Source organism: Python bivittatus, unplaced genomic scaffold, assembly GCF_059951505.1.
Source record: "Python bivittatus isolate LINGU-HERP-01145 unplaced genomic scaffold, Pbiv_v1 ctg000330_np1212, whole genome shotgun sequence".
NCBI lineage: Eukaryota > Metazoa > Chordata > Lepidosauria > Squamata > Pythonidae > Python > Python bivittatus.
This window is the reverse complement of record NW_028277058.1, coordinates 12,802,798-12,829,628: the sequence shown is the minus strand read 5'-3', so window position 1 is coordinate 12,829,628 and position 26,831 is coordinate 12,802,798. Positions and strand designations below refer to the sequence as shown.

General features: G+C 39.0%; 1 protein-coding gene across 1 annotated transcript; it reads left to right on the top strand.

The window, feature by feature from the left end:
- The first annotated feature begins 456 nt into the window (after nt 1-456).
- Nucleotides 457-26,043, top strand: LOC112542615 (uncharacterized). Its single transcript, XM_088141502.1, has 12 exons — nt 457-775; nt 1,977-2,110; nt 3,346-3,453; nt 8,987-9,071; nt 10,553-10,614; nt 15,889-16,068; nt 18,176-18,258; nt 19,395-19,471; nt 21,960-21,992; nt 23,992-24,036; nt 25,365-25,403; nt 25,806-26,043. Exons 1-12 carry the CDS (start codon nt 457-459, stop codon nt 25,889-25,891), a joined length of 1,251 nt encoding a protein of 416 aa, XP_087997628.1. The 3' UTR covers nt 25,892-26,043.
- The last annotated feature ends 788 nt before the right edge of the window (nt 26,044-26,831 follow it).

Below are 26,831 nucleotides of genomic sequence, written 5' to 3'. Positions count from 1 at the left end.
CCACAGAAGTCCAAGGTACTTAAGTGGCCGCTTCCACCGTCGCCTACCTTTCAGCGAGCCAGAGCTTAACTGACAGCTGCTCCAGTGGCTCGCACAACGTCGCGTGTGCTTAGACGGGTGTGGACGGAGCTCCGAAATCAAAGCAGGAGACTCGGAGGAGAAGCGCGCCCAGGACTCTGCCCAATTGCGTCTTGGGTGGCCGTAACTCCAGGCTTAGAAGCGCGGGGGCGCGTGCCGCGGTTCTCCCGCTGCCATGGCAATGGCTTTCGTCCCTCGGCAGCGGCAGGATGAGTGGCACGGATGGCGGTGCCGCCGAGAGCCCTCTCGCGCCCCCCGACTGGGTCGGATCGGCAGGACGCACTTGCGTCCCGTTCCCCGGCCGGCACCCTCCGCCGAAAGATCTCTAAGCCTGCATCGCTAGCCGCAGACGCTCAGTCCGCCATTTCCCCGATCTTCATGACTACCATTGCGCGCGCTCAAGCGCAAGCGCAGGCGTTCCTGCGCTCGGCTATAGCCACCGAGCGAGCTAAGCGCTGGCCTGAGGTAACAGGCGCGCCAGCTGGGCTCGCGGAGCGGCCCGCGCGGCGAGCAATTCTGGATGGATTCGCGCTCCGGGCGCAGTTGCGCCGTGTTAGGCGATGGATGATCCTGGTGCTGGACGGCCGTCGAGCAGCTTTCACTGCATATTCCCAAACTGAAAACCAGCATGGCCTTTGGCTGGGAATTTTGGGGAGTTGTGGTTCAAAACAAGTTAGGAAGTCTGCTTCCGAGGAGAGTAGAGCCAGTTGACCGAATGAGGGAGGCCCTGGCTTTCACTTCAGGCTTTTTTTCTACCCAGAGCGGGAGTTTCTGTGCTGTCAGTGGTTTTGTGACTTCTAGAGTTCAACGGGTGAAGTTTTGTTTTCTTTAGATTCAGGGAAATCTCACCAGCGTATCTCCTGATTGAGAACCTGTGCGCTGCAGACATCAAGGCCTGAGGGAGAGCAGAAACAGGAAGCCTGTTCCTTGCAATCTCTCACTCTGTGCTTTGGAGTGGGGCTCCCCCCCCCTTTGCCAGATAAATAACCTGAACTTGCTTGAAGGTTGAAGGTGCCTGGAATTCTGAGTCACTTCCACTTTTCAGAATTCTTTCCTTTGTGTCTTTCTTTGGCACAGTGACGTGGCAGAGCTTAAAAGAATTGGCATTTCTTTTTATTTCTGCCTCTCGACTTTGCTGTTGTTTTTTTTAAATAAAGTGTTGTTTTTGTAGCAAATACTGGCTGTATTTTCCTGACATGCTAAACCAAAGTCCCTGCTGGATTCATATAATATGCTCTCCCCAAACAAAGCATATTATGACCTCACATGATGGTCTGATGCACACAGCATGCTAAGGGGTGGTTGGCTTAGTTGCTATGGTTAGCAAACCACAAGTGTTATGAGATCACAGCCAATGTAGATTGCGGGGGTGGGGGTGGGGGTGGGGGGGAGGGACTGGTTTGTCTGCTGACTTGTTTTTCTGGGCTGAAATAGAAAATCTACTTGCCATATTGTGAAGGACCTGGCCTTGGGAATGGAGAGGGAATATGCGAACTGTTAAGAGGGGACTTTCAGAAACAGTTATGTAGTCCCAAGAAAGAGGAAAGTGCGAGAAAGTCAAAATAGCCCTGTTTGATCTAGGTTGGGGCAGAGAGAAACTCTGACAGATTTTTAAGATTGTTGTCAGCCCTTTGAGGGCGGCATGGCAGCAATTCCAGGAATGCTCTTTATTGTTGCTGGATAGAATAACAGAATCTTGAAAATCTGTCAGAGTTTCTCTCTGCCCCTTCTTATTCTGAACAAAATCAAGGTGTGGTTTTGAGTTTCTTTCTCACAATTTCCTTTTTCTCAGGATTGAGTAATCTTTTCTGAAAGCCCCCCTTTAATGGCTCCCTCATTCCTTCCCCAGTCCCAAGGCCAGGTCTACATTCCTTCACACATACAGATTCTTAAATAAGTTTGCTCTCAATCCTCATGCTTTTTTAAAAAAAATTGTTTTCAGGCAATAGAGTATTATAGAAGACTGCTAAACTGCTTGAGTAAAAGGAATTTTCCTCTACAATATATTCCTGGTCCTGCCTGTAAATTGCTGGTAATTTCAGTCTGAAAAATTTCTATATAGAATATTAACTTGAAACCATACATACTTGCTGCTTTGGTTATAAAATGTGGGTAGAAGCAGTCTAACTTTAGACACTAAATTTAGATTCAAGGGAAACTAACTGTTCCTTTGTTTTAACTCTTTCTATTCGGCTTCCTCTTGCAAACATTTTGTTCTCTTAAAACTGGATTAGACATACAGGAATTTGCATTCTAACACCACATCTATTCCATTCTGTGTGCCTGCTTCTAACAAACTTTCATTTATCCATGTGACAAGGATTAAATATACTTTTCAGAGTGGAAGAAGTGGTGGTCTTTAAGGTGCAACAAAATTCTGTCAGTTTTATTCCAACAGACAAATTTAATTTTCCATAATTTGAAATTGGATTTATTTCACAAAATTTACACTATAACACACTTGTTAATTTTTAAACCCCTCTTTTTAAATGCCTTTTAAAATCCCTGGATACAATGCTATCTTTTGCTGTTACTTTAAATTGTCATTGAAAGGGATTCTACCTCAGCTCTGTTCATATATTATTCAAGAGACGGATTGTGCTCTTGGTCTCATCCCTGGAACATTACCTAGTCCAGCCTCTAGACACTTGTAAATTAGCATAGTTGTTTGGGGAGAAAAAAGCCTCCTTGCACAACTGCTGAGCATATGGTATCAGGAAGTTCATATATATCTGGAACATCTGTTCATTCAAGTGGTCTTGCTTTCCACAAGAAGATCAGAAGGTAGCATGGGAAATTATTAATGCTAACTGAATGGAATGAAAATATAAGCAAGCTTTGGAGCTTTCTAAATTGTTTGCTACAATGGATGCTAAAGAAAATCAGGTGGTGAAAGAGAAATGTTAGCATAAATTATGCACTAACAACACTCTTATGAGAGTAAGGAGGTTAAACAGGTGAAATTGGATTTCCCTCATAAACTGCAAAATTGCAGCATCCAAGGTTATTGGATCAAATCATAGATACAGGCTGTTCAGTTCCCCATTCCTTGAAAATATTGTATTTGGTTCATTTTTTAAAAAAAGGGAATTAGAATCAATATTATTCAATATTAGAATAATGATTCTAATATTCACTGTATTTATATAAAATTTATGGAAATCTCAATAATGGGTAGTAATCAGTTTTAATGTCTGAAATTTGCAAACTGTTTAAAATAAAAATAGAGTAGTTAAGTAATCTGATATCCCAATTCTTTCATTTCAGGTGTTTGAAACATATTATCATTTAGGTGTAGCTTTGCAAAATTTAGGTAACCATCATGAAGCTTTGGAAGAGTTTACTCTTGCATTAGAAACTGCATATATTCCCAAGGTATGGAATTATAATTTATGCCATGTGCACAGTGCATTAAACTACAATTTTGTCAAATGGAAAAATAGTCATCTTGCATTCATGATCTGTCATGGTAATTGAATTTCTATATTTTGGGGAATCGTTGAATCAAAGGACCATGTGATTAGAAATGCTGCTTTTCATAAATTTGAATTTATTATTTTACATTGATCCTCAAATGTTTGGCATAAAGGGGTAATGTTAGTGCAACAGTTATTGTATCTATCATACAATACAATACAATATCTATCAAAGTGAATTTTTTTTAACTGATGCCTTCTAGATGTGGGCTAGATGTGGGCTGTGTAAGGGATTCTAGTTTGATATGTTTAGAGGGCTTCCTGTTGGAAAATGCTGATCTAAATATATATTTAGGGAATGATTACCTCTTAGAGACCTTTTAAATTAATGGCCTCTAGCATTATCAGTCAAAAACCATTGTGGAATTATTCCATTTTTATTTTGTTAGCCAGATTAAAATAGAAGCATTGAGAAACCACTAGTCAGTTATAAATATAGAACAATACCTATGCCCCTGTAAATTTTTCTGAATGAGGTATGGTGAATGCACAATTAAAATCCAGATGCAGTCTTACTTAACAGCCACACTAATACCTTTTTGCTCATACTGGTTAAGACAATATCCTACTATATATTTATAAGTACAGTATACATTAACATACATTTAAAAAACAGTGGGAAAGACTACTCTAATTAATGAAGTATCCTATTCCCATTAGTGGATATTCAGAAACCATCTATGGTATATTCTTCTGTGATGAGATGAACCTCTCATTCTTGCAGATTTCCCTATGAATCTTGAAGGAATTCAGCGCTTACACAGTGAAAAGCACTTTCCAGTTGAAATTTATTTATTTATTTATTTCGATGTATAGGTTGCCACATCTGAAGATTCAAAGGCAGTATGCTGAATAAAAACATCATCACAAACAATATAAAGCATAAACAATGTACATACTTGTACATAGAGAAATATAGCACATTGATGAAAAATATCCTTAAATGCCAGTTACTTATCCTCTATAGGTTGAGATCACAAATTGAAAAGCTAGGTATATAGAACTTTTGTACAGGATGGCAGGGACTGGCTAGGGTGAGGGCACAGAGAGCAACAGAGAAGGCACAGCTCTGGGATCCCATGAGATGTGCTGTTTAAAAATAAAGATGAGCGTACTTTATTTTTATTTAGATTATTTTTATGGCTGCCTAACTAATGAATTGTGACTCTGGGAAGCTAAGATAAGATTAAAACCAAAACCAAAGTCAACCAATACACACACACACACACACACACACACACCCCACCACCAAAAAAACATTGCACAGTTGAGGCCAAACTGCAGTCATATTCACATTCCAACCACTGCAGGAAGTCTCATGCAGTGTCCTGGCCCAATGCTCATGGAAAGAACTAGGTTGAGAAGACCTTATGGAAGGCCAACAGGGTTGGGGCCACCTGAATCTCAGGGGCTATGTTGTTCCAAAGGGCAAGCACTGCAACAGAGAAGGCATACCTCCTGGGTTCCACTAGATGGCACTGTTTAATAGAAGGGACCCAGAGCATGCCCACACTGTTGGATCTTGTGGGTTAGACAGAAACAATTGGCGATAGGCAGTCCTGCAAATAACCTGGCCCTGTGTCACAAAGGGTTTTATAAGTGGTAATCAGGACCTTGAATTGCACTAATAAGCCTACTGGAGTTCATGAAGTAGTAATGTTAATCGGCATACTGTTATGGTGCACACCTCACACTCACACCCTGCATTCTCAGTTGTAAGTTCTGGATGGTCCTCAAAGGCAGCCCCACATAGAGGCATTGCAGTAGTCCAGGCAGGAGGCGCTCAAGGCATGAGGGACTATGAGCAGGGCTTCTTAATCCAGGAATGGCTACAGCTGGCATACAAGATGGATTTGTGCAAAGGCCTTCCTTGCTGTCGCTGCTGCCTGTTTTTCAAACAAGAGCTGAAAATCCAACACAACCCCCCAGCTGTGCAGCAGTGCTGTCTGATGGAGTAGTACCTCATCCAGATCTGAAAGTGGAAAGTCCCTAGATCTGGGGTAGCCTAAAACCCACAGCTACTTAGTTTTGCTAAGACAAAATCTGTTCTTCACCATTCAGACCTTCACAACCTCCAGATACTGAGAAAGTATCAGCATCCCTTAATAGCATCTCATGGCTAGCCAAAGGTAGAGATCTGTAAATGAATATAATTGGCATATTATGATAGTGATAATTAGTCCCATGCAGATGGATGACTTCAGCCAGCAGCTTCATGTAGATGTTAAATAAAAGTGGAGAGAGATCATGCCCACCCTGCCTGACAATCAGAGATAATTGGAAAAAGGTGATCCTGTAAATCAGTTAGCCTTCAAAGTGCTTAATGATGGTTGGATCTTGTCAGTATGTTCCATTTTAGCAGTTGTATCATAGAGAGTTTCATCTATTTAATGTACATGTGATTTCTGTTTGACCTGAGGTTCTATGGATTGGATCCAATATTAAAAATTACTGATATTTCTAGCTTCATTTTATAAAAACCTGAAAATGACCCAAATTATAAATACAAAAATGGGAAACAATGTTTTGAAATCTAGTTAGGAATGAATATATATACACGCACACATACATATATCTCCATGTACCTCTCTGATTCCTGGCAACTGCCTGAACTAGTCCCTGCAATTTTCTTGGCAACATTTTCAGAAGTGTTTTGTCATTGCTTTCTTCCTAGGGCTAGAGATAGTGACTGACCCAAAGTCACCTAGCTGGCTTTGTGCCTAAGGCGGGACTAGAACTCAAGTCTCCCAGTTTTTAGTCTGGTACCTTTGACCACTGCACCAAACTAGCTATCATAAGTATATGGTTAATGCTTTTAAATAGTATTTGCAGATAACTTGTATTAAGGAAAATCAATGCATAAATTAATAAAATGCATTAGGAGACTAAAAAATATGTTCAGGTACTGTAGATCCTGAAGCTGTAAGTTATTCCTTCTTTATACAAAACTGAGATGTGAAAAATACATTTCTTTCCCTATGGGTATTTATTCCTGTGATATTTTATATAACACTTTCACATAATGCTTTTCGTTATAAAAAAGTAGACTAGATTGCCAGCCTCAGTTGCATCCATGCTACAAACAGCATATTGTTTTAATGGTAAGGACAGTACCACTGAATTTTGGCACATTTTGCCCAGTATACCACAAGTACAACCAAATACGGTGTAAGACAAGGATGTTTAATGTTCCCTTGGTTGATTAATGTATTCATAGATAAATGTATAAGGAATGCTTTGGTGAGAATGGAAGGATATGAACTGGGCATTTGGATGTGCATTTTCTTTTGTATGCAGACAATGCTGTGTTGCTGCCTTACAATTCAAATGATTTGCAGCAAATGTTAGATAGTATAATGCAGCATGGATCTGTATGGATCTGAAAATTAGTCTATCAAAAACCAAGGTATTTGAAAGGAAAAATGAATGATTGCAAGTTATACAAACATAGTAAAAGAAAAATCAGAGCAAATAGATGAATTTCTGTACCCGAATAGAATGTTTACTAAAAGTAGGGAAATGCATGGAGAAACTTGAAGGTGTACAAATGCTGATAGAAAAAAAGTAGTACTTTATAGTCTGTTGTAAGGAATGAATATTTTTCAAAAAAAGTGAAAGTGGCTGTGTATAGAAATGTGCTTCCATCCATTTTGCTATGTAGAAATGAGAGTTGGGTATGGTGGGAGAAACTTGAAATAAATTGAATAAAGTGAGAATGGCTTACTTAAGTTGTATGTGTTATTTAAAAAAAAGAGATAGAGTTAAGAATGGGTGAGTGGAGAGAATGAATAGTGTCAAACTGTAAAACAAGTACATGTAGAAAGAGTGACTTGGTTGAGTGGAAGGGGAAATCCTAGAAAATTGTGGTTGGATAGAGTTGATGAAATCCTCAAAAGGCAAGTGAGAAGAACTTGTTGTGTGGCAGTTATGCCCCTTTCTGGATCAGGAGGCCCTCCGCACGGTCACTCATGCCCTGGTCACTTCTGGGTTGGACTACTGTAATGTGCTCTACATGGGGCTACCCTTGAAGAGTATCCAGAAGCTGCAGCTGGTGCAGAATGCAGCGGTGCGGACAGTTCTCAATGCCCCTAGGAGGGCACATATAACACCGCTGTTGCGTGAGCTGCATTGGTTGCCAGTTTGTTTCTGGTGTTGGTCATCACCTTTAAAGTCCTTCATGGCACAGGACCAGGTTATCTGAGGAACCACCTCGCCCAGGTTATTTCAGCCCACCCCACTCGGTCCAGCAGAAGGGGCAGGTTGCAGACCCCACCGGTCAAGGAATTTCGATTGGTGGGGTCTAGGCAGAGAGCCTTTTCTGCTGTGGCTCCCACCCTATGGAACATCTTGCCTCCTGAGATCAGGTGTGCCCCCTCCCTCATGGCCTTCAGAAAAGGGGTTAAATCCTGGCTCTGCCAGAAGGCCTGGGGGCTGGATGGGGGCTCGCATATGTGGAGATGGCTGGTGGGGTGATGAGTTGGCCCCTCCGAGCATCTTGAAGGTTTTAGTGCTAAAATTTATAGGGGGGATTTAGGACATTTTTAATGCATGTTTCTATTGCAATTATTTATGGATTTTAGCCATTGTTGGAGGGATTGGTATTTTTTCCTTTTTTGTTATTGTGAGCCGCCCAGATTCACCCGTTGGGGGAGATGGGCGGCATACAAGTTTAATAAATAAATAAATAAATAAATAAATAAATAAATAAATAAATAAATGTCAGTATTTAAAGCAGTGTATGGAGATACCAGAAGCAAGGCTGGTTTGCAAAGCTAGAAAGGTATTGTAGTGAATGGAGTTCATGTAAACTGGATTTACCTATATTTCCTTTTATTTTCTCTTATCTCATGCCTTTATGCTCCATGCTATTTCTGATTCCTGTCCTGCTTTTTTCATAATAACACTTTCCCCAATAGGGAATAGCATGATGGATATGTGTGTGTGCATGTGTGTGTGTGTATTCTTGTGTTTACTGTTTATATTGCAGATTAAACAGAAATTGCCATAAGTGTTGTATTGCCTTTTACAGTTCTAGTGTAATGTAATTAAATCCTTTCTACATTCTCTTTTTCTGGGCATGTCAGCAAATATATGAGAATGCAGCTAATGTTATTGTTGCTTGTCTAACCTCTTGGGTTCTAATGTTTTTCGAGCTTGATATAATTATGGGAAACATTACTCTTGAGTGATGATATAAATCATCCCCATAGGAGTCTGAACAGTTTAGGGAGTAATCTTATAGAACCCTGCTGGGGCAAATAAGATCAGTAACGTGAAATAAATAAAAGAACAGTGGAACTAATGCAAATAACTTGAGAATTCCATTAGATTCACAATGACGATGTATATAATGGCGTAACAGGGTACTGTGTACTGGAAACTTCATTACCTATCACAGTATTTCAGTTCTCATTATATCTTCTTTTCTCCAGAATGTCTGTCAAGTTGGCTGTGCTTCTGGATCTTTCTACCAGATACCTGTTCTTGGAAGGAGAGCTTATTCATATGTGAAATGTGGTATGCGATATAAATTTTTGTAGTTAAACTTAACTCTTGTTTTTGTAGCAAGACAATACAATTAAGATTTATTTATATTTTTTTTGGCATTGGCAATATAGAAGAACAGGAACAAGAAAAAAGTAACAACTGTATTATGATTTTAAATCCCACAAAGATGTTATTTGAAATTCAGTGACAATCAACACAAAGAATGTAGACTGACATCCACCCTCACAGACCCTGCCCCCAGTTTCTGTGCATTTAACTGAAGGTCTGAATATATCCTCTATCTGTACAGTATGTATGCATTTAGGCTCTGTCCAGACCATTGGATGAATATGGAGTGTGGTGGGCAATAAACATAATTAAATTTCCTTTCTATGTACTGGGAATATTGACATTTGATATCAGAAAGAGTCAGTCTGTAAGGAGTGGCAAGAGAACACATGCTTTGCAGGTGGAAAATCCCAAGCTGAAAAAGCCTTGCTTGAGCGTTACTGCCAGCCAGAACAGTCACTACAGGTCTGATGGGTCAAAGGTTATAAAACTATTGAATGTTCCAACAACCGTAGGAAGAAACCCTATTTTTCATTCAACACAACTATAAGACAAAAGCCCACCTATGTATAACTGAAGATGCCATTAGAGTGATGTCAGTGGTGGGTGGGGTATATCCTGTGTGCACACATGTTGAGGACTCAAAATTACATACAACCTGAGTGGGGCATATGATGTTTTTGGACTGATTTGCAATCAGATTAGTGCACATAGAATTTGGACATAAAGTATAAGGTAACCATTTTTTGTTTTGGTCTAGTCTGTTTCTTTATTTGTTATTTTGAATTATGACAACTTGTTTTCAGATATAATGGCATCCAAAAATGCTTTTTGGTTCTCACAAATAGCTGTGACTTGCCTAATTGGTTGTGGTTACAGGAAAATAAATCCTGCAGTTTTAGAGCTTGGTCATGTGTTAAAATTATTAACTACCTACTTTCCTTATTACTAAGTCTGTGCCTCTATTAATGAAATACTATAGATCAGCAACATGCTTGTGGTTTATTTTGTTTTTATGCTTTCTACACATGGTTTTTATATTCCATTGCTGAGCATAGCCAGTTATAGAAGAAACTCTAATTGTTCACAGCTAACTTAAAATAATAGTTGAATGCTGTGTGGATAAGCTCCTGTGATGCCTCTGATTCGTGTGCTCCATTTCTCTCTCTCAGATTGTAGAGGCAGGGACTTAATCAGGATTCAGATTTAGTTTATATGATTTTTGACTTGTTGCATATGAACCAGGACTAGTAGCTGGGGGTTTTTTTTTTGTTTTTTTTTTTTGAGGCCCAACATTTTAGATCATTTTGCTGATTTGACAAAAAGTATGTAAAGTGAAAATTCTGAGCCACCTTTTTCTAGCACTAAAGCTTGTTTGATGTTATGATGAGTGAGCTACTGTCCCTCTCTCTCTCTCTGGTGTTTCTTTGTGATATTTCCAGACAGGATTAAAGACGCCATACGTGATTCTACAAGAGCTGTGCATTTAGATCCTTCAAATCCTGTGAGTAGTAATGAAGTGATTTGTATATTCTAATTGTATGTTTATTGTTTTCCTACAATGGTTGAAGGTCTTCTCATATGGGTTGTTCCTCTCACTTGCTCTGATAGACAGATCCTTACTGAATACTTCATCATTTTGCATAAACCCTGATAGACAGGTTTTATACAAAATGATGAATTGTTCAGTAAGGAAATGAAGAATTACAGAATTTGATTTCTGTGGAGACCCTTAGATCCTCTGTTCTCATAGAAATAAGGAAGGTTGAAGTATTTACTGAGTAAACTAAAGAATTAAAAACTTCTTATATATCCTCCCACTAAGAAACAAAAGAAATAGTAATCTGTCCTTGGAGCTATGCACTTTTAAAAATATTTACTGAAGCACTAGAATTGACAGAACAATTTGTTTCACTTAGGAATTTGCCTAAGTGATATGCATCTCAGGAAAAATTGGTTCTCAGTCAAATTAGCTGAGGTGTCACAGTCTTAATTGCTCTACCTGCATCTGGGCAGCTGATATGATCCGATTAAAAATGCAGGTTATAATATATGGAATGTGTCCCTCAAGCCATTCAATGCCCATATTCAGAGATGTCTGCAGCAGGGGTGAGGTCAAAAAAGGCAAGATGGGGATCATGGCATAACATTTGAAGCCATATCTTTTTGGAACATGCATTGTATGCATGTTCAAAGGAGTAGGGCTTCCTTCATCAAACCATTTCCTTTATAATTTTGCAGGAAAGAAAAAAAATCATTTGTTCAATTATTAAAGATTGATATCTCCCACACATACAGAGTTCTGTCACTCATTGTCTATCCAGCAGTTAGAATTAGGAGCACTATCCCTCTTAAAGCTGATTATAAGATGCCAGCTAGGTTTCTTTTTTCTTGTTTCATTCAGATCTTAGAGTAAAAGATAGCTAGGTTGAGACATTGCAGGATATTATACTTTGTTTTATTCAACATTTGTCATATAAGCCATTGTGACTTCATGATAATGGAAATAATTGCATTTTATTTGTTACTACATTTTGAAAAGCGCTTTAATTCTAGGCAGTTCAAAATGCAATAGACAAGAACTCACAACAATTTGCATATTATGCTTGTGTTGAAGGAGATCTATCAGCTTCAAGTTGGTTTCCTGGTCCAATTTAAAGTGCTGGATTAAATAGCCTAGACCCAGGGTATATAAAAGGTCCTTTTCCTTAATCTTACCCACTAGTTTTGATTAGTATCATAACCTTTCTTTGGTGGTGAGGCTGGGGGGAATCAAAAAGATCACAATATCAGTGGTGTTGTTCTCACTCTAATTAGCTGAGATGCCACAGACTTAATTTTTCTGGCTGCATCCTGGCACCTGACATCAAATTAAACATGCAAGTTGTGATATGTGGACATTGTCCCTCAAGGGACTACAAGGAGGCTATTTGTAAATTTCTTCCTTGGATATGTCTGCAATCCCCTACCATAATATGTTTTAAATAAGGCTGCTATTCTTTTCACTTTTAAATGCTTTTAAAAAGTTGGTTTATTAAGTCCATCTGCTTCTGAGATTAAAGTTAGGCCATATTTTTGCTGTTTTCTGTTTTCATTATTGCTAATATATCTATATCTACTGTATATACACACATATACACACACAGTTAAAAGAATTCCCCTCTCACCCCTATGGGTGGAACGTGTCTTCCTCAATCTCGGGTCCTCTACCAGAGGCCTGGGAGTTTGAGGGTTCTGTGCAGTATCTTAGCTGTTCCTAGCACTGTACTCTTCTGGACAGAGAGCTCTGATGTTGTTCCTGGGATCTGTTGGAGCCATTCTCCCAGCTTAGGACTCATGGCCCCGAGTGCTCCTACCACCACTGGGACAATTTTGGCCTTTACTTTCCACACCCTCTCTATTTCCTCCTTCAGGCCTTGGTACTTCTCCAGCTTCTCATACTCCTTCTTCCTGATGTTGCTGTCACTTGGCACTGCTACATCTATCACTACCGCTGTCTTCTGGTCTTTGTCTACTACCACGATGTCTGGTTGATTGGCCACTACCTGCCTGTCTGTCTGGATCTGGAAGTCCCACAGGATCTTAGCCCTGTTATTCTCCACAACCTTCTGTGGAATCTCCCATCTGGACTTGGGGGGGTCTAGCCCATACACTGTGCAGATGTTTCTGTACACAATGCCAGCTACTTGGTTGTGCTGTTCAGTATATGCTGTTCCTACCTGCATCTTACACCCTGCCACTGTGTGTTGGACTGTCTCTGAGGCCTCTTTGGGTCCTGTCTAGTGTGGTAGACCCCTGCTTCTATGGATCTGGTGCTTAGTGCCTGTTCTTGTGCTGCTATGATCAATGCCTCAGTGCTGTCTTTTAGTCCAGCCCTTTCTAGCCACTCATAGGATCTCCCAATGTCAGCCACCTCAGCTATCTGTCGATGGTACATCCCATGCAGGGGCTTGTCTTGCCAGGGTATTTCCTCCACTTGAACTTCCTCCCATGTCTGCTGCTGCCTGAGGCATTCTCTCAGCAGCTCATCTTTGGGTGCCATCTTAGTGATGTACTTCTGGATGCTCTGGGTTTCATCCAGGACAGTGGCTTTAACACTCATCAAACCCCGCCCACCCTCTTTGCGGCTGGTGTACAATCTCTGGGTGTTGGACTTGGGGTGGAAACCTCCGTACATTGTGAGGAGCTTCCAGGTCTTCACATTGGCAACCAATGTCTTCCTTTGGCCAGCTCACTATTCTGGCAGGGTATCTGATGACTGGCAGGGCATACATGTTGATGGCATGGATCTTGTTCTTCAGGACCTGTCTTATCCTTTGGTGGTACTTGGATGTTGCTGTCTTCCTTGCCTCCTCATCATGGTTCCCATGTGACTGTGGGACACCAAAGTATTTATAGTTGGTCTCTATGTCTGCTATGTGGCCCACTGGTAGTTCCACTCCATTGGTCTTAACTACCTTCCTTCTTTTTACTATCATCCTGCCACACTTCTCCAGTCTGAATGACATCCCAATGTCCTCGCTGTAGATCTGTGTCAGGTGGATCAGTGAGTCAATGTCTCGTTCACTCTTAGCATACAGCTTGATGTCATCCATGTAGAGGAGGTGGCTGATGGTGATTCCACTCTTGAACTTGTACCCGTATCCAGTCCTTATGATTATCTGGCTGAGGGGGTTTAAGCCTATGCAGAACAGCAGTGGGAACAGTGCATCAACTTGGTATATGCCACACTTGATGGCCACTTCTGCGAGCTGTCTTGAGTTGACTTCCAGTGTTGTCTTCCACAGTCCCACTGAGTTCTTGAGGAAGGTCCTTAGGGTCTTGTTGACTTTGTATAGCGCCAGGCATTCACAGATCCATGTGTGTGGCATTGAGTCATAGGCTTTCCTGTAGTCAATCCAGGCTGTGCTCAGAACGGTCTGCCTAGACCTTGAGTCTCAGGCAACTGCTCTATTTATGAGTAACTGGTATTTTGAGCTTCTGGTGTTGTTCCCAATGCCCTTCTGAGCTGTACTCATGTACTGGCCCATATGGTCTTGTAGCTTGGCAGCTAGGATGCTTGATACAACTTTCCATGTTGCAGGGAGGCAGGTTATTGGCCAGTAGTTGGATGGTGCTGTTCCCTTGTGAGGGTTTTTCATGATCAGCACTGTCCTTCCTTGTGTTAGCCAGTCTGGGTGGGAGCCTGCTGCTAGCAGTTGGTTCATCTGTGCTGCTAGGTGTTCATGCACTGCTGTTAGTTTCTTTAACCAGTAGGTGTGGATCATGTCCAGGCCAGGTGCTGTCCAGCTTTTCATGTCCTTGACCCACTGTTGGATGTCTGCTACTGTGATGGTGACTGGTTCCTGTTCTGGGAGATTGTTGTGGTCTGCTTTCAGGTCCTGCAGCCACTTTGCACTGGTGTCATGTGTCTTCTTTTTTTCCCATATGTTCCTCCAGTACTGTTCAGTTTCTGCTGCTGGTGGCTCAGCTGTTACTGTGTGGTTGCACTGCAGCTGGGAGTACACTTTGGATGGTTCTTTGGAGAACAGGCCATTTATCTTCTTGCCCTCTGCTTCTCTAGTTTATCTCCTTAACCTGGCAGCCAGTGCTGTGGCAGTCTCTAGGGCTTCAGATGGAGTCAGGTCCATATATTTTTTCAATAGCCAAGTCTTATCCTTTTGTAGTTCCACCAGCTGACTGACTTCTCTCCAATCTCATTTTCCAGGGTGGGTATGTACTTCTTCTTGATTGTGTAGCCAAGCATTTCCAGGATTACAGGGGCTGTAGTGTATACCAATTAATTGGTTTTGGTTATGGTGGTAGTAGGGATTGTCTGGAGGGCTCTATTGGCATCTTCTAGCATACTATCTGATGGTGCTTCTCCACTGAGCCTTGGTAATCAGACTCGAGGGTTGACTGCAGCTAGTTTATCCATGGTCTTATGCAGTGACATTCCAGCTTCAGGTGTTGGCTGCACATCCAGTTGTTCTTCCAGGTCTGCTTGAGTCCGGGTTGTTATGTGGAGTTGGTCTATCTCAAGTTGTGAGAGCAACTTCCTCTTCACTATGTTGAAGCTCTGGGTAAATAGTTGTTTCTCAGTAGGCCTTCTGTCTATCCATAGTTCCCTCATATGTTTCATATATCCCCTCTCATTAGGTCTGCTGTTGTAGTAGCATTCCATCAATTCCAAGTTCTCTTGTCTCGTCCACGTATGGTTTGTTCCAGTAGCCCACTTAACATCAGATTGTCCTGGTTCCCCAACATCTGATGCGGACCGTGTTAATCCGGGCGACGTCCGAGCCAGCATGACTCTGTTAGTTCGTGTCACTCTCATATTTGAGGTAGGCAGGTGAAACGTTAGGGGGTCTTTGCCCAAGGACCCCTACTGGTAAGTTAGGTACCAGCCGGGATTTGAACCCCAGTCTCCTGCATCAAAGGCGGTGTTCTAACCACTATGCTATCCAGCCACTGGTTTGTTTGTTTGTTTGTTTGTATATATGTGTGTGTATGTGTGTGTGTGTGTGTGTGTGTGTATACACACACCAGCTTTGAACAATACTGCTCAGGAAATAAAGCAATACTTCCTATGTTTTTAGCCTGCCAATTGTGCATTATCCAACAATCAGTGAAATATGGTAGCCTGAGAGCTATCAGCTGGTGCAAATTAAGTTTCAGGGCTGGCTGAGGATTTAACTCCCGATCTCTGCTGCCCTAGTTTAACTAGAATTTGTTTTAAAATACTGAGGTCATAAGATATTTTTAGTTTGAGATGATAATTATGTTTTCCATTTTCTAGGATGTATACTGTATCAGAGCTCTTGTATGGAGCTCAGCAAAAGAAAAAAGGAGAGCCCTTATTGATTTGAATGTTAGTTTCAAATTGAATTCATCTCATGTTTGTACCTTGATCTTAAGGGGAACTATTTTAAGCTCTCTTGGTAGCCTGTCTTCACAGCATAATAAAGATCATGAAAAGGTAATCCTGTTTTCCTTGAGCTTATAGCTTAGTATGTCTCATAAAGGTATGTGTATTTTTTAAAAACTGCAAATCAGTAAGAATATAATCTTGATAGAAACATTCACTGATTTTGTTAGCATGAGCAATGATTTACTCTCAACTACTGACAATGCTACAAACAATTGTTTACATTCCAGTTGCTCTTAAATCTGGTGAGGAAAAAAAGAGTTTTCTAAGTTTACCTAGGAGAACAAACTTGATGATACCTTATAAAATATGGTGTATTGTAAAGCTTGGACCATCTATGGAATATTAAAGCATTTTGAGCCTATAGTACCAACCAAGTTTAGTTTTAGAGCAATGATGCAGTAATGATAGCAGAGATCATCAAAGTGTCAGATTTTTCTCCATAATTATTTGGCTTTTCAGTAATGTATTTGTAACCTGAGACAGCAATGAGATCCATGCACTGAACACTTCTAAAAATTGGTGTTGTATTATACTAATAGAGCTATCAGGAATAATTTCCATGCTTGGATTCCATGCCTATTTATTACAGAATGTATTACTTTCACATATGGAAACCAAAGACAGTATATGACGATGGTGGCCACTGCAAATCATGCTAATCATTCTGTTGCCACTTCTCTGGCAGAGGTGGAGAACTGTAGAACTTTAGCTATTGCTGAAATTGAACTTCCATCAGCTCTAACCAGCATGGTCAATGACAATGGGTGCTGAGTGGTAGCTAAATACAGCAACTTCTGAAGAGCCAGAGGTTCCCTGCCCTGAGATATTAATAAGGTTATAGCCAACACTAGCAATTTTCACATTCATGTTTTCATCTGATCAGTTAATTTACCAAAATGTGATATAGTTGAGCTCTACTGCCATAGTGAATGGTGACAGAATTTGGAGAAATATTAATTATGCACTTGTAAAATGTATGTGTGATTATTGGAAGTCATTCATGATTCTTCAAGGTTCAGTAGTTCAGAAATGTAGCTCCTTGCATTCTCTACATGTGACAGTATTCCTGATCTGACAATATATGAAGAAAGCATTAGCTCTGAAATCTGGTACTGGCAGCTAGCAGCCTATTGTGTAATTAATTTGGGATGTTATTTTCTGATATGAAAAAGTCACATGGAGATTTTTATCTCATACTACTTTTGCACAGGAAAGTAATTTCTGTTACATGTTTTAATTCTTTTAAACTTTCTTTCTAATGTCTAGCACTAAAATGAGTGTAAACCATTTTTAAAGTCCCTTCTTTCCTCCATATGTTTGTACAATTATATATCTGCAGAATAATTAGCAACACAATAACATGATGGAATATATGCAGCCTCTCATTTCATCAAAATAATATCTATATGGTTTTATTCTTAATTTTTCCCCTATAATGAAAAAAAAAAGATTATGTGCCATCAAATTTTTTTCAGCTCCTAGTGACCACATGGATAGATTTTCTCCATGACAACCTATCCCTAACCTGTTCTTTCAAGTCTTCCAGTGGTGCACTCATCACCGCTGTAACTGAGTCCAGCCACCTTGCTGCTGGTCATTCCTTCCACCTTCCTCAGGATTAAAATCTTTTCCAGAGAGCTAGATCTTCATATAACATAGTTCAGCCCTATTGGCTAATGTTTTTTAGTGTTGAAATCCAACAACCTGGAGGACACCAGATTGAGGAAAGTTGACCAAGATCCTTTGCCCTGTTATCAAAATGAGATTCTGAATAAAGATACAACAGTTTACATTTCTAATCTGGTATAGATTTTTACATCCAGCCTGGTGGCTGCACATAGCCAACCTTAGCTGATCTTGCACAGCTAAACAGGATCAGACCTGGTTAGCACTTAACAGGAAGTCACCAGGAGTTATCAGGACCATAAGCTAGATTAGGAAGTCAAAAACACATCCTGAAAGAAGTCAGCAACAGACAAGTTCTGAACTGTTGCCAAGACGACTGCGTGGATGAAGAGCCCAGAAATCAAGCTCAGTTTCAAGGAGAATTTCTCAAATTCTCAAATTTCTTACATTTCAGATGTCTAATTATATTTTCCAAATATCACTGTAATTATCCAGTATGAAATATGTAATTGTGTCTGTTTTCTATTAGGCCTTTGCTCTCTCTTGGGACAGTAAGAATTTCTCTGATGTGGAAGACTTTTATAATCCTAAAATATCCAGTTTCTATGATAAGTAAGTATAAATATAAGCTTTGCGTGGAGAATTTGTTGTTATATACTGTAGTGAATAGGGAGCCATCCCATTTGAAGAGGTTCAGACATGAAAGAGTTAAAGAAAAATCTTAATCTGACCTGCCAATCAAAACTAACCCTGTTGATCCAGATAGCTGGTGGAGAAAGTCAAAGCCCAGGAAAATCAAATGCTCAAATGTCAGCAAGGAGCGGGGATATTCCTTTCTCAAGTGGCTTCTATAAAGAGAATGTGCAACTCCATTTTGTCTTTGATGTTTTTCCTTTATGGGAAGAGCGGTTGACTCTCTTTCCAGCTGGATCACAGGGCAGGTAAGCAGAGCCCTGACCTGGAAGTGGGATAGAAACTCAGGAAAAATGCAGCAATCCAGGGACTAGTTAAACCAGATACAGATTAGAATTTTGGTTTTTTATGCGGAAGAATTTACCTGTGGAGCTTTGGTTTTTTTGTTTTTGTTTTTGTGTGTCTGTGTAAGTATGTGCATGCCTGGCTGAAAGAGCTACTCCTGGAATTATCTCTTTAGAAGCAATTGTTACTTTTTTCCCCTGTCTCCTCTTGTTCTCTCAACTCCTCTTTACTTAATATACTGTACATACATAAGAAAGACTTTAATTCATATTGAATCTGTGAGTCTCATTCTGAAAAGATTTTAATCCTAGCACATGGAAGCTATAAGAAGACAAAATGCATGGGAGGAGGTTGCCACTTTACCTGCTTCTGAATAATTCAGCATGACAGAGAAAAACTTGCTGGAGGCAACATTCACTGAATAGCTGTCCTGGAAATATGGAGAGTGTAGTAGAGATTGTGGAGGATGGGCTTAGAGACACCCCCCCCCCCGGACCTGGAGGGACCAACCCATCATCTCTTGGGTGTGGATGTGTTTGCAAGCACCCTTTATATGTGTAGAATAACATCATCCATTTGTATCACTTATTTGTAAATGCAAGCTGTTTTCTTTAGCAAAACTCTATGTTCTGGTTCACAGATTGTGTGACACTTTAAATGTCCACAAAGGGAAAAATGAGGAATGTCAGGGGTTGTAGTGAATTAATACAGCATATAAATATATTAGAACTGTGCAAAATAGTATTAAAGATACAGTAATTGTTTTACAGATTCTTGTGGTCTCTAAATGCTTTCCACACCATAACAGAAATCAACCTCTTTGATGGAGCTACATTTGCAGCCAATTGTAAGAATGAGTGAATGTACTTAACACTACTTTGTTACTTCTTTTTGTGTCTTTTATTTAGTTGGATTATACAGCTATCATTGATTATAAACCCCTAATTGGTAGATTTAGCCTTAGAAAGAAACTAATTTAATACACAGAGATACTATTTTTCCTTTGCACAGACTGTTTTTCTAGGTCTTACTTTCATTGCTTCACTGCATATCTTATGAGTGTTGTACTTTGCAGTTACTTCATGGGACATAGCAATTGAAAATTATTCCCTCTATTCTCCAGGGTATTATTTTAATAGTGGAAGCTGTTCATATAATGTTCATTTCTATTTTTTTTTACTAGAAATTAGCTAAATACTTAAGATAACTCATTTTTGGTTCTTTAATTCTTAATTTATTTAGTTCTTTAATACATTTGTTTCTTGTATTCCTGAATTAGCAACAAACATAACCAGAGACATGGGAGAATCAAAAGCAAGGGGACCATTTAGATGTGGATCTCTTGCAATATATTCTGACAATAAATCCTTAGAAAGAAGAAAAGCGTATACAGAAATAGTCAGGCAATCGGCTATAGGAATTAATGGTAAATATTGCAAAGGTTTTTGAATAGAATAAGAGAACATAATCTTTTTTCAAGATACCTTTTTCCTGTCATATGTAACAATGTAGTTGGGATTGTACATATTTCTAGACTTCCAAGGCTTGTCAAACGGCAGTTTGATGATGATGATGATTTCATGACAAGCACCACTGCTGCAGGGATACTTAGTTTCTCACAATCTTGCCCTATTTTACTAGTGAATTTTCTGTTGCTTACAGAACTGTGGGTATATTTGTGACTGTGCCAATTGCAGAAGGTAACAGAATAATGGAAGAATCAATGTACATTATAAGTTGACTTTTATTTATTTATTTATTTATTTATCTTATCCCCGCCCATCTCCCCCCCCAATGGGGGACTCTGGGTGGCTTACAACATATTAAAACAATAAATAAATATACAGTTAAAATTTATAAGAGAAAACATTCTGTTTTTTCACAGAAATTAATGCAAATAGAAAGTCTGGAGCTCCCTGGAATGTCAAAATGACAATTTCTTTTATGTCGTGTTTAGATACAAATATTTCAGTGCTCAAGCTTTTAATAACTGCAAAGCTGGGTTTTGGGAATGGGAAAACTCTAAAATTCAGCCTCCTAAGGGCTGGAGAAGATGTGATGATAACACATTAAAATCATTGGCCCTTTTAGTTTTAAGAGGTTTTTGAAGCACAACATTATGTGTTAAGTCTTAGGAAAGCTTAAGAATCCAATTTTAATATTAGTTTTGAAGAGCCAAAGAGAAAAATTATGGCACCAAAAAGTCAGTGATTTGGCATGGAATTTGGCAGAGGGTAGCTCTGAGGCTACAGTAAAGGACTGAAAGGCCATGTGCAACTTTATGCTGAGGATTGTCCACTTCTGGTCTAAACTGTACCATTTTAGTGGAAACTCACCTCACTAACTCTCCTCTACAAACAAAAAGGCAGGTATAGAAGAGAATTGTTATCCTTTTTCTTCTCCTTTAGGAAGAAACAGTGCATCATATTTGCACTGGGAACTTTAGGTCCAAGGAAAAAATGAATGGCTATTTGCCCAAGTTATAGTATCTACAGTAGTGACTTGTAGTCAGCAGTAGAAATACCAGATGAGGAGCAGCCTAATTTGTCCCTAATGAGAAAAGCAAAAAGGAGGAGTAGGCTGCTATTTTGGGTTAAAATTTGACTCCCCAGTGTTAAACATTGATATCATATCTGCACAACACATTACAGCGTGTTTGAACATGGTACAGCAGTGAGATTGTTATTATGCCTCACTTGAAATAATGTATATTGCTAAGACAATTAGTGTTATTAGTTGGGATTTTTATAATTCACACTTAGGAATACCGTAGTTGGGTTATATTTTATGACTGAGAATTCTACTCAGTTTTCTACCTTTTCCATTAGCCATAGCCCACCCATTCACCAGGGTTTTCTGCACCTAGGAGAAACATTTGGGAGACTTCATGAGATGGAAAAGTAATATTTTTCTGTCAGATATAGACATAGATCCATGGAAATCAAAGAACTCCTGCCTTCAATGAGTCTACTCTGAACATAAATAAATATTGTATGTATGCACAGGGATATCTGTAGTTAAAAAAATTCTGTTGCATGGACAGTCAGAGGGAAGAAATTGCAACAGACATCCATATTTCATTTGACTTTGTTCCCCCCACCAATATTATTCCTTTCCCTTACACAAGGTTGCCTCAAACAATTAATGAATAGGAACAAAACAATAATAAATGTTACAAGAAAATTACCTTTATTAATATCATAAACCTGTTACAAAATATACCTAATCCTATACTGCAGATGTATTTAATGCATTATTGACATTTGCTGAAGAGTTCCTAATGCTATGTAATATTTATGTTTTTTGATGTGACTGATCTCAACTGGTTTTCACAGTGAAGAAAGATTCAAGTTCATCAGTAACATCTGGTATTTTTTTTCTCTTGTTAATTGTTAAAGTTTTTACTATTTAAACTGCCTCAGCACGAATCACCTAGAAATTTTAAAGCATTTAACAAGCCATTTCAACTTTGCTGTCAGTATAGTAATTCATATAAGTACAGGGCAGGAGTCCATATGCTGGTGAGCCGAGACCAGACCTTCCCGGCTACCACTGTAAGTCTAATCAGATTCACCGCCATATGCCCAGCCATTCCTGGTGACCTTTGGCAGCTTATGGGTGGTCATTCAGTAGCCCAGGATTTTCTAGGCCAAAACAATTATATCAGTAATTAGTGGAATTGTTCTTGAATCTGGCATTCTAGAATACTGGCCTAGATGTTGTTCAGACAGTAAACCTACTAAATGAATCGTGATGCATCATGCATAAAAAGAAAAAAAAATGGGCTCTGTATTGGATAAATCCTAAAAAGGTATAGGCTGGGTTCATATTATACAAAGCCATGGTTTACTTAACTGCAGTTTACTGTGAAAACCATAATCAGTTAGTGGATTCACATAAACCATGGCTTATACACAACAATGTTTGGACTTGTACAACATACTAAATCAAATTTTTAACACATTCATGGCTTGGCACAGATAATACCCAAGTCACACGAGGCCTGAACACCTTTAATGTGATGCTCAGAGACCCTTTAAAAGTTGCTACCAAGTTGTACTCTTTAATGTAATAGAAGGGGGAGATTGTTATGGAGAATAATATGGTAACTGCACTTAGTTCCCTGAAATTTAAATGAACTCAGATGTAGCTTCTGTTAGTCTTCATCCTCTTCTTTGCCTGGGCCTTGTCTACATTTTGAAATTTCAACGTGTAAAGCATTATGCTCCCTTGTTAATGTGAAGTATGACCTGAGCCACTGTATTATGCTGATTCCCAGCCTGATGACCAGTGTTCTCGTGGCCATTCCTTTGGCACCCACCAGGCCCCTTGCCCCACTGGACTTTTTATACTTTTGTACATTCTTTTAATAAACAATAAAAGAAATGCTAACACCCAGTGTCATCTAGTTCCAAGTGTGCCTCTTGTCTCCAAATTTGTCCCATAACCTCATTTTAGAAAATTACAATGATGGAGTGGGAGTAGTGGAACATTTTGCAGTAGGTGTGATTAGAGGGGCAATAGCTAGCAGTTTGGTCAGTTTGTGCATTTTAACTGGTTATAACTCCCATGGTAGCTACAGTGGTACCTCGGGATATGAACGTCTCTACTAACGAACTTTTCGGGTTACGACCAGCTCCGGCCGCAAAAATTTACCTTGATGTGCGAACTCCGCCTCGGAGTACGGTCATTTTTTCTGCCCTGACACGTGGTCCGCGGCCATTTTTCCGCCCGACACGTGGTCCGTGGCTGTTCTCCCGCCACGCGGCGCTGCGCGGCGCCCGGCCGTTCTCCCGCCGCGCCGCGCCCGGCCTTTTTCCCGCCGCGCCCGGCTGTTCTCCCGCCCTTGACGCGTGGTCTGCGGATGCCAGAACGGAATAACGGTAATTACATTGAACCTTATGGGAAAATTTGCTTTGGGGTGCGACCAAATTCGGAGGGCAGAACGGATTAACCAGATTTACATTGAACCCTATGGGGAAATTTGCGTTGGGTTACGACCAACTCGGGATACGCCCAGAGTCACGGAACACATTAAGTTCGTATCCCGAGGTACCACTGTATTTTCTGGAAGGGCAAGTTCTCCAGGGCCACAGATTGTCCCAAAAGTTCCAATGTGTCCAGGAAGATGGAATGTACAGTAGAATTCCATTTGATTCTATGTTCTTTCAGCTTATATTAGGTCACATCTTTGTTCAGATTGAATGAAGCAGCCTTATATCTTTAAATTGTTATTCAGCTATCCAAATGTATGCATGCTTATTTAGTACAGAAGAAAGATTACACAGGCTACATTATTCACTATTTTTTCTCTATCTATTGCTTTGACTTTTTAAAATGTGCTTGAATGCTGGGCTGGTATTCTAGTGAAGCAAGACTCATGTTCAGGTCCATCAGTAATGCGGGGATCTGGTAATTATTACCATTATTATTAATAGTAGCAGTACTGTTTTTGTTAGTGATGTCAGCTATTATAATCCTTAAATTTAAGCTTTCAAAATTTAATATATAAAAGCCTTAAAATATTCAACATACCTAAAAGATTTAACAGAAGTTTAGAAAAGAAACCTGAGAACATGCTCATATATGATACATAGCATAATCAATCCTACTACAGAGTACAAAGTTTTGCAGTTTCTCATAAATTTGGCTGGATTATTGCATGGTCTGAACTGTCAATTCTACTGATAGATTTCTAATACAATTGGCTTGAAATGAAGCACTACTGAATTTATTGTATCTTGAAGTCTATACTGAATGTATCATTTACATTTTAAGGAAGTCACCAATTAAATCTCCATAAAAGCAATTATTTGGAATACCCAGGTTAAGAACGCCCGGGTTACGGATGACCCATAGTTAGGAACTGAGTCTATTGCAGCAAAATTTGAGTTAAATACACCATGGTTTGAGTTCATTACACAATACTAACCATACAGTATTATACAATAATGCTGTTCCGGCTTACATACAAATTCAACTTAAGGACAGACCTTGGGAACGGAACTTGTTCTTAAACTGGGGACTACCTGTAACAAGACATTATTTTTGAAATAATGCACTTATGGTTTATAGTAAGCATTATCTTAGATGGAGGTTATGCAAAAGAGTAGGGCAGGGGAAATTAATCTAAAATGGTAAATCTGCAGTTTTTGTACTTATTTGTATTAAATATATGTAAGTATAAAATGAATCCTATTAGAGGGTTTTTTTAAAATAGGAAAGGAAATCCTAGATAATATGTAACTGGTTAGAAACATTTTAGTTAAGATATTTAGATCTGTTTTATCTGATTAAACAGCATAGCTTTACTTAAATCTACAGTTTAAATTAATGTGTTATGAACCAATGCCCAGTATAGGATTATAATTGGAAACCTTCTTATATATTTTGCCATTTTGGGTACTAGCATCTATTTGTAGAACTTCAGGAAAGGGAGATTGGCTCCCTATATTGTTTTAGATGGGGAAAAAAACCTGCACTATTTTATATAATACTTCATTGTTCCTCAGTTTGAATGCCACTTCCAAATTTCACTATATGAGTTTTTCCCTTTTTTTTCATAATAAGCTTTAAGTATATTTTTAAATTGTATTTCCCTGGGCACATGCTAAATGGAGGGGTGCAATTTATACATTCCATAAATAAGTATATATTTGTCATTTTATTTGTGATTGCTTTGCTAATACATCCTAATATTTACTCTCTTTTTATATCTGAATCTGTTCTGATGTCCTTAGTGAAGAAAGACTTGAGTTCATCATTAACATGGGGATTTGGTAATTACTATTTTTTGTTATGGCTTTTAAAAAAAATATTTCAAAATGTACCCTATTATATTGTTTCTTTGTCTCTTCTTATTCTCCTCCTATTGTCATGTTCATCAACTTTAAAATAATCTGCAGAATTTGTCTTATAATATTAACCAGTGAAATGTTGCAGAAAGGAAACATGAGAAGTGGCTCCACTTTCTACATTATAGGCAAGCCAGATCAGCACATGACATAGTGATTTCTTCAAGTCAGAAATTTTCAGAAATCTCATTTTAGCAACTTAGTGCAGTTGACACAGTGTATAAAAATACTTATTTTGAAATATAGAAGTCAATTAATTTTGAGGTTGTTCAAAGAATGCTTAAGTATAAAAATGTGCTGACTAGAGCAAATGTTCCTCTCCCATAGAAGATGAAGAACTAATAAGTTGCGAAGAAAATGAAGCCAAGAAAATTTTAAAGAAAGCATCAAATTCAATAGACTGGGTTTTGTGAAGAAGAAATCAAGTTTAATGGTAAATAATCACTTGGGGTAAAGGAAGGTATAATATATAATATGACCACACAATTTTGGCAACAAAATGTGAAGAAAGTCCAGTACATGGATGGTACAGGCAATCTTTTAAATTGATACTGGCTATCATTGCTTGGAAATAGGCTTTATCAATGTACATATCACTAGTTCACTCCCCTAGTGCAATGCCTGGATTCCTGAGATCTGTGTTTACATATTTCATGACAATACTTAACAAAGGTTTCAAATTCCATTGTGTTATATATAATTTGGGAGGAGGAAGATGGAATTGGGACTTTTTTTCACCCAGATATGAAGACTATTATTTATAAAACTAAAAATAGTATTGGAAAGATCCTGTAATTCTTTTTTCAAAATAAAATTGGGTCAATTTTAACTAGCATGAATATTAGTTATTAACTGATTCCTAATCTGGTTCATAGCTGCAGCTAAGAATGTCCAAAATATTTTTAATATGAACTGTTCTGAATTGCAAACCTGTTTTCAAGCATGAATTGTGCTGATTTGAGCATTTTGGAAGTATTCTGAGTTCAAAAAAATCCTGAAATACTCAAAACATCCTGTTTTCCAACTGAAATATGACATTTGTAGAAGTTCTGAAAAGGGGCGATCAGTACAATTTAAGCAAGTATGCTTAAACAGAACAGCAGATAACAGCGAGAATTGCTAATAATTCAAGGCATGGGCAGAATACTGTGTATTTCACCAGTACATTTTGTAATTGAAATTAGGAGTATAAACTTTGAGAGTTCATTCCCCTTTTTAAATTCATTCCCCCCCCTTTTTAATAATTAAAACTGAGCAGTTCTATAAGAGCAAGCACAATGAAGTTTCAATTTGTTTATGATGGCATGGCCTATCCTAGACATCCTTCTATCCTTGTTTCTCAGTCTTGTTAAG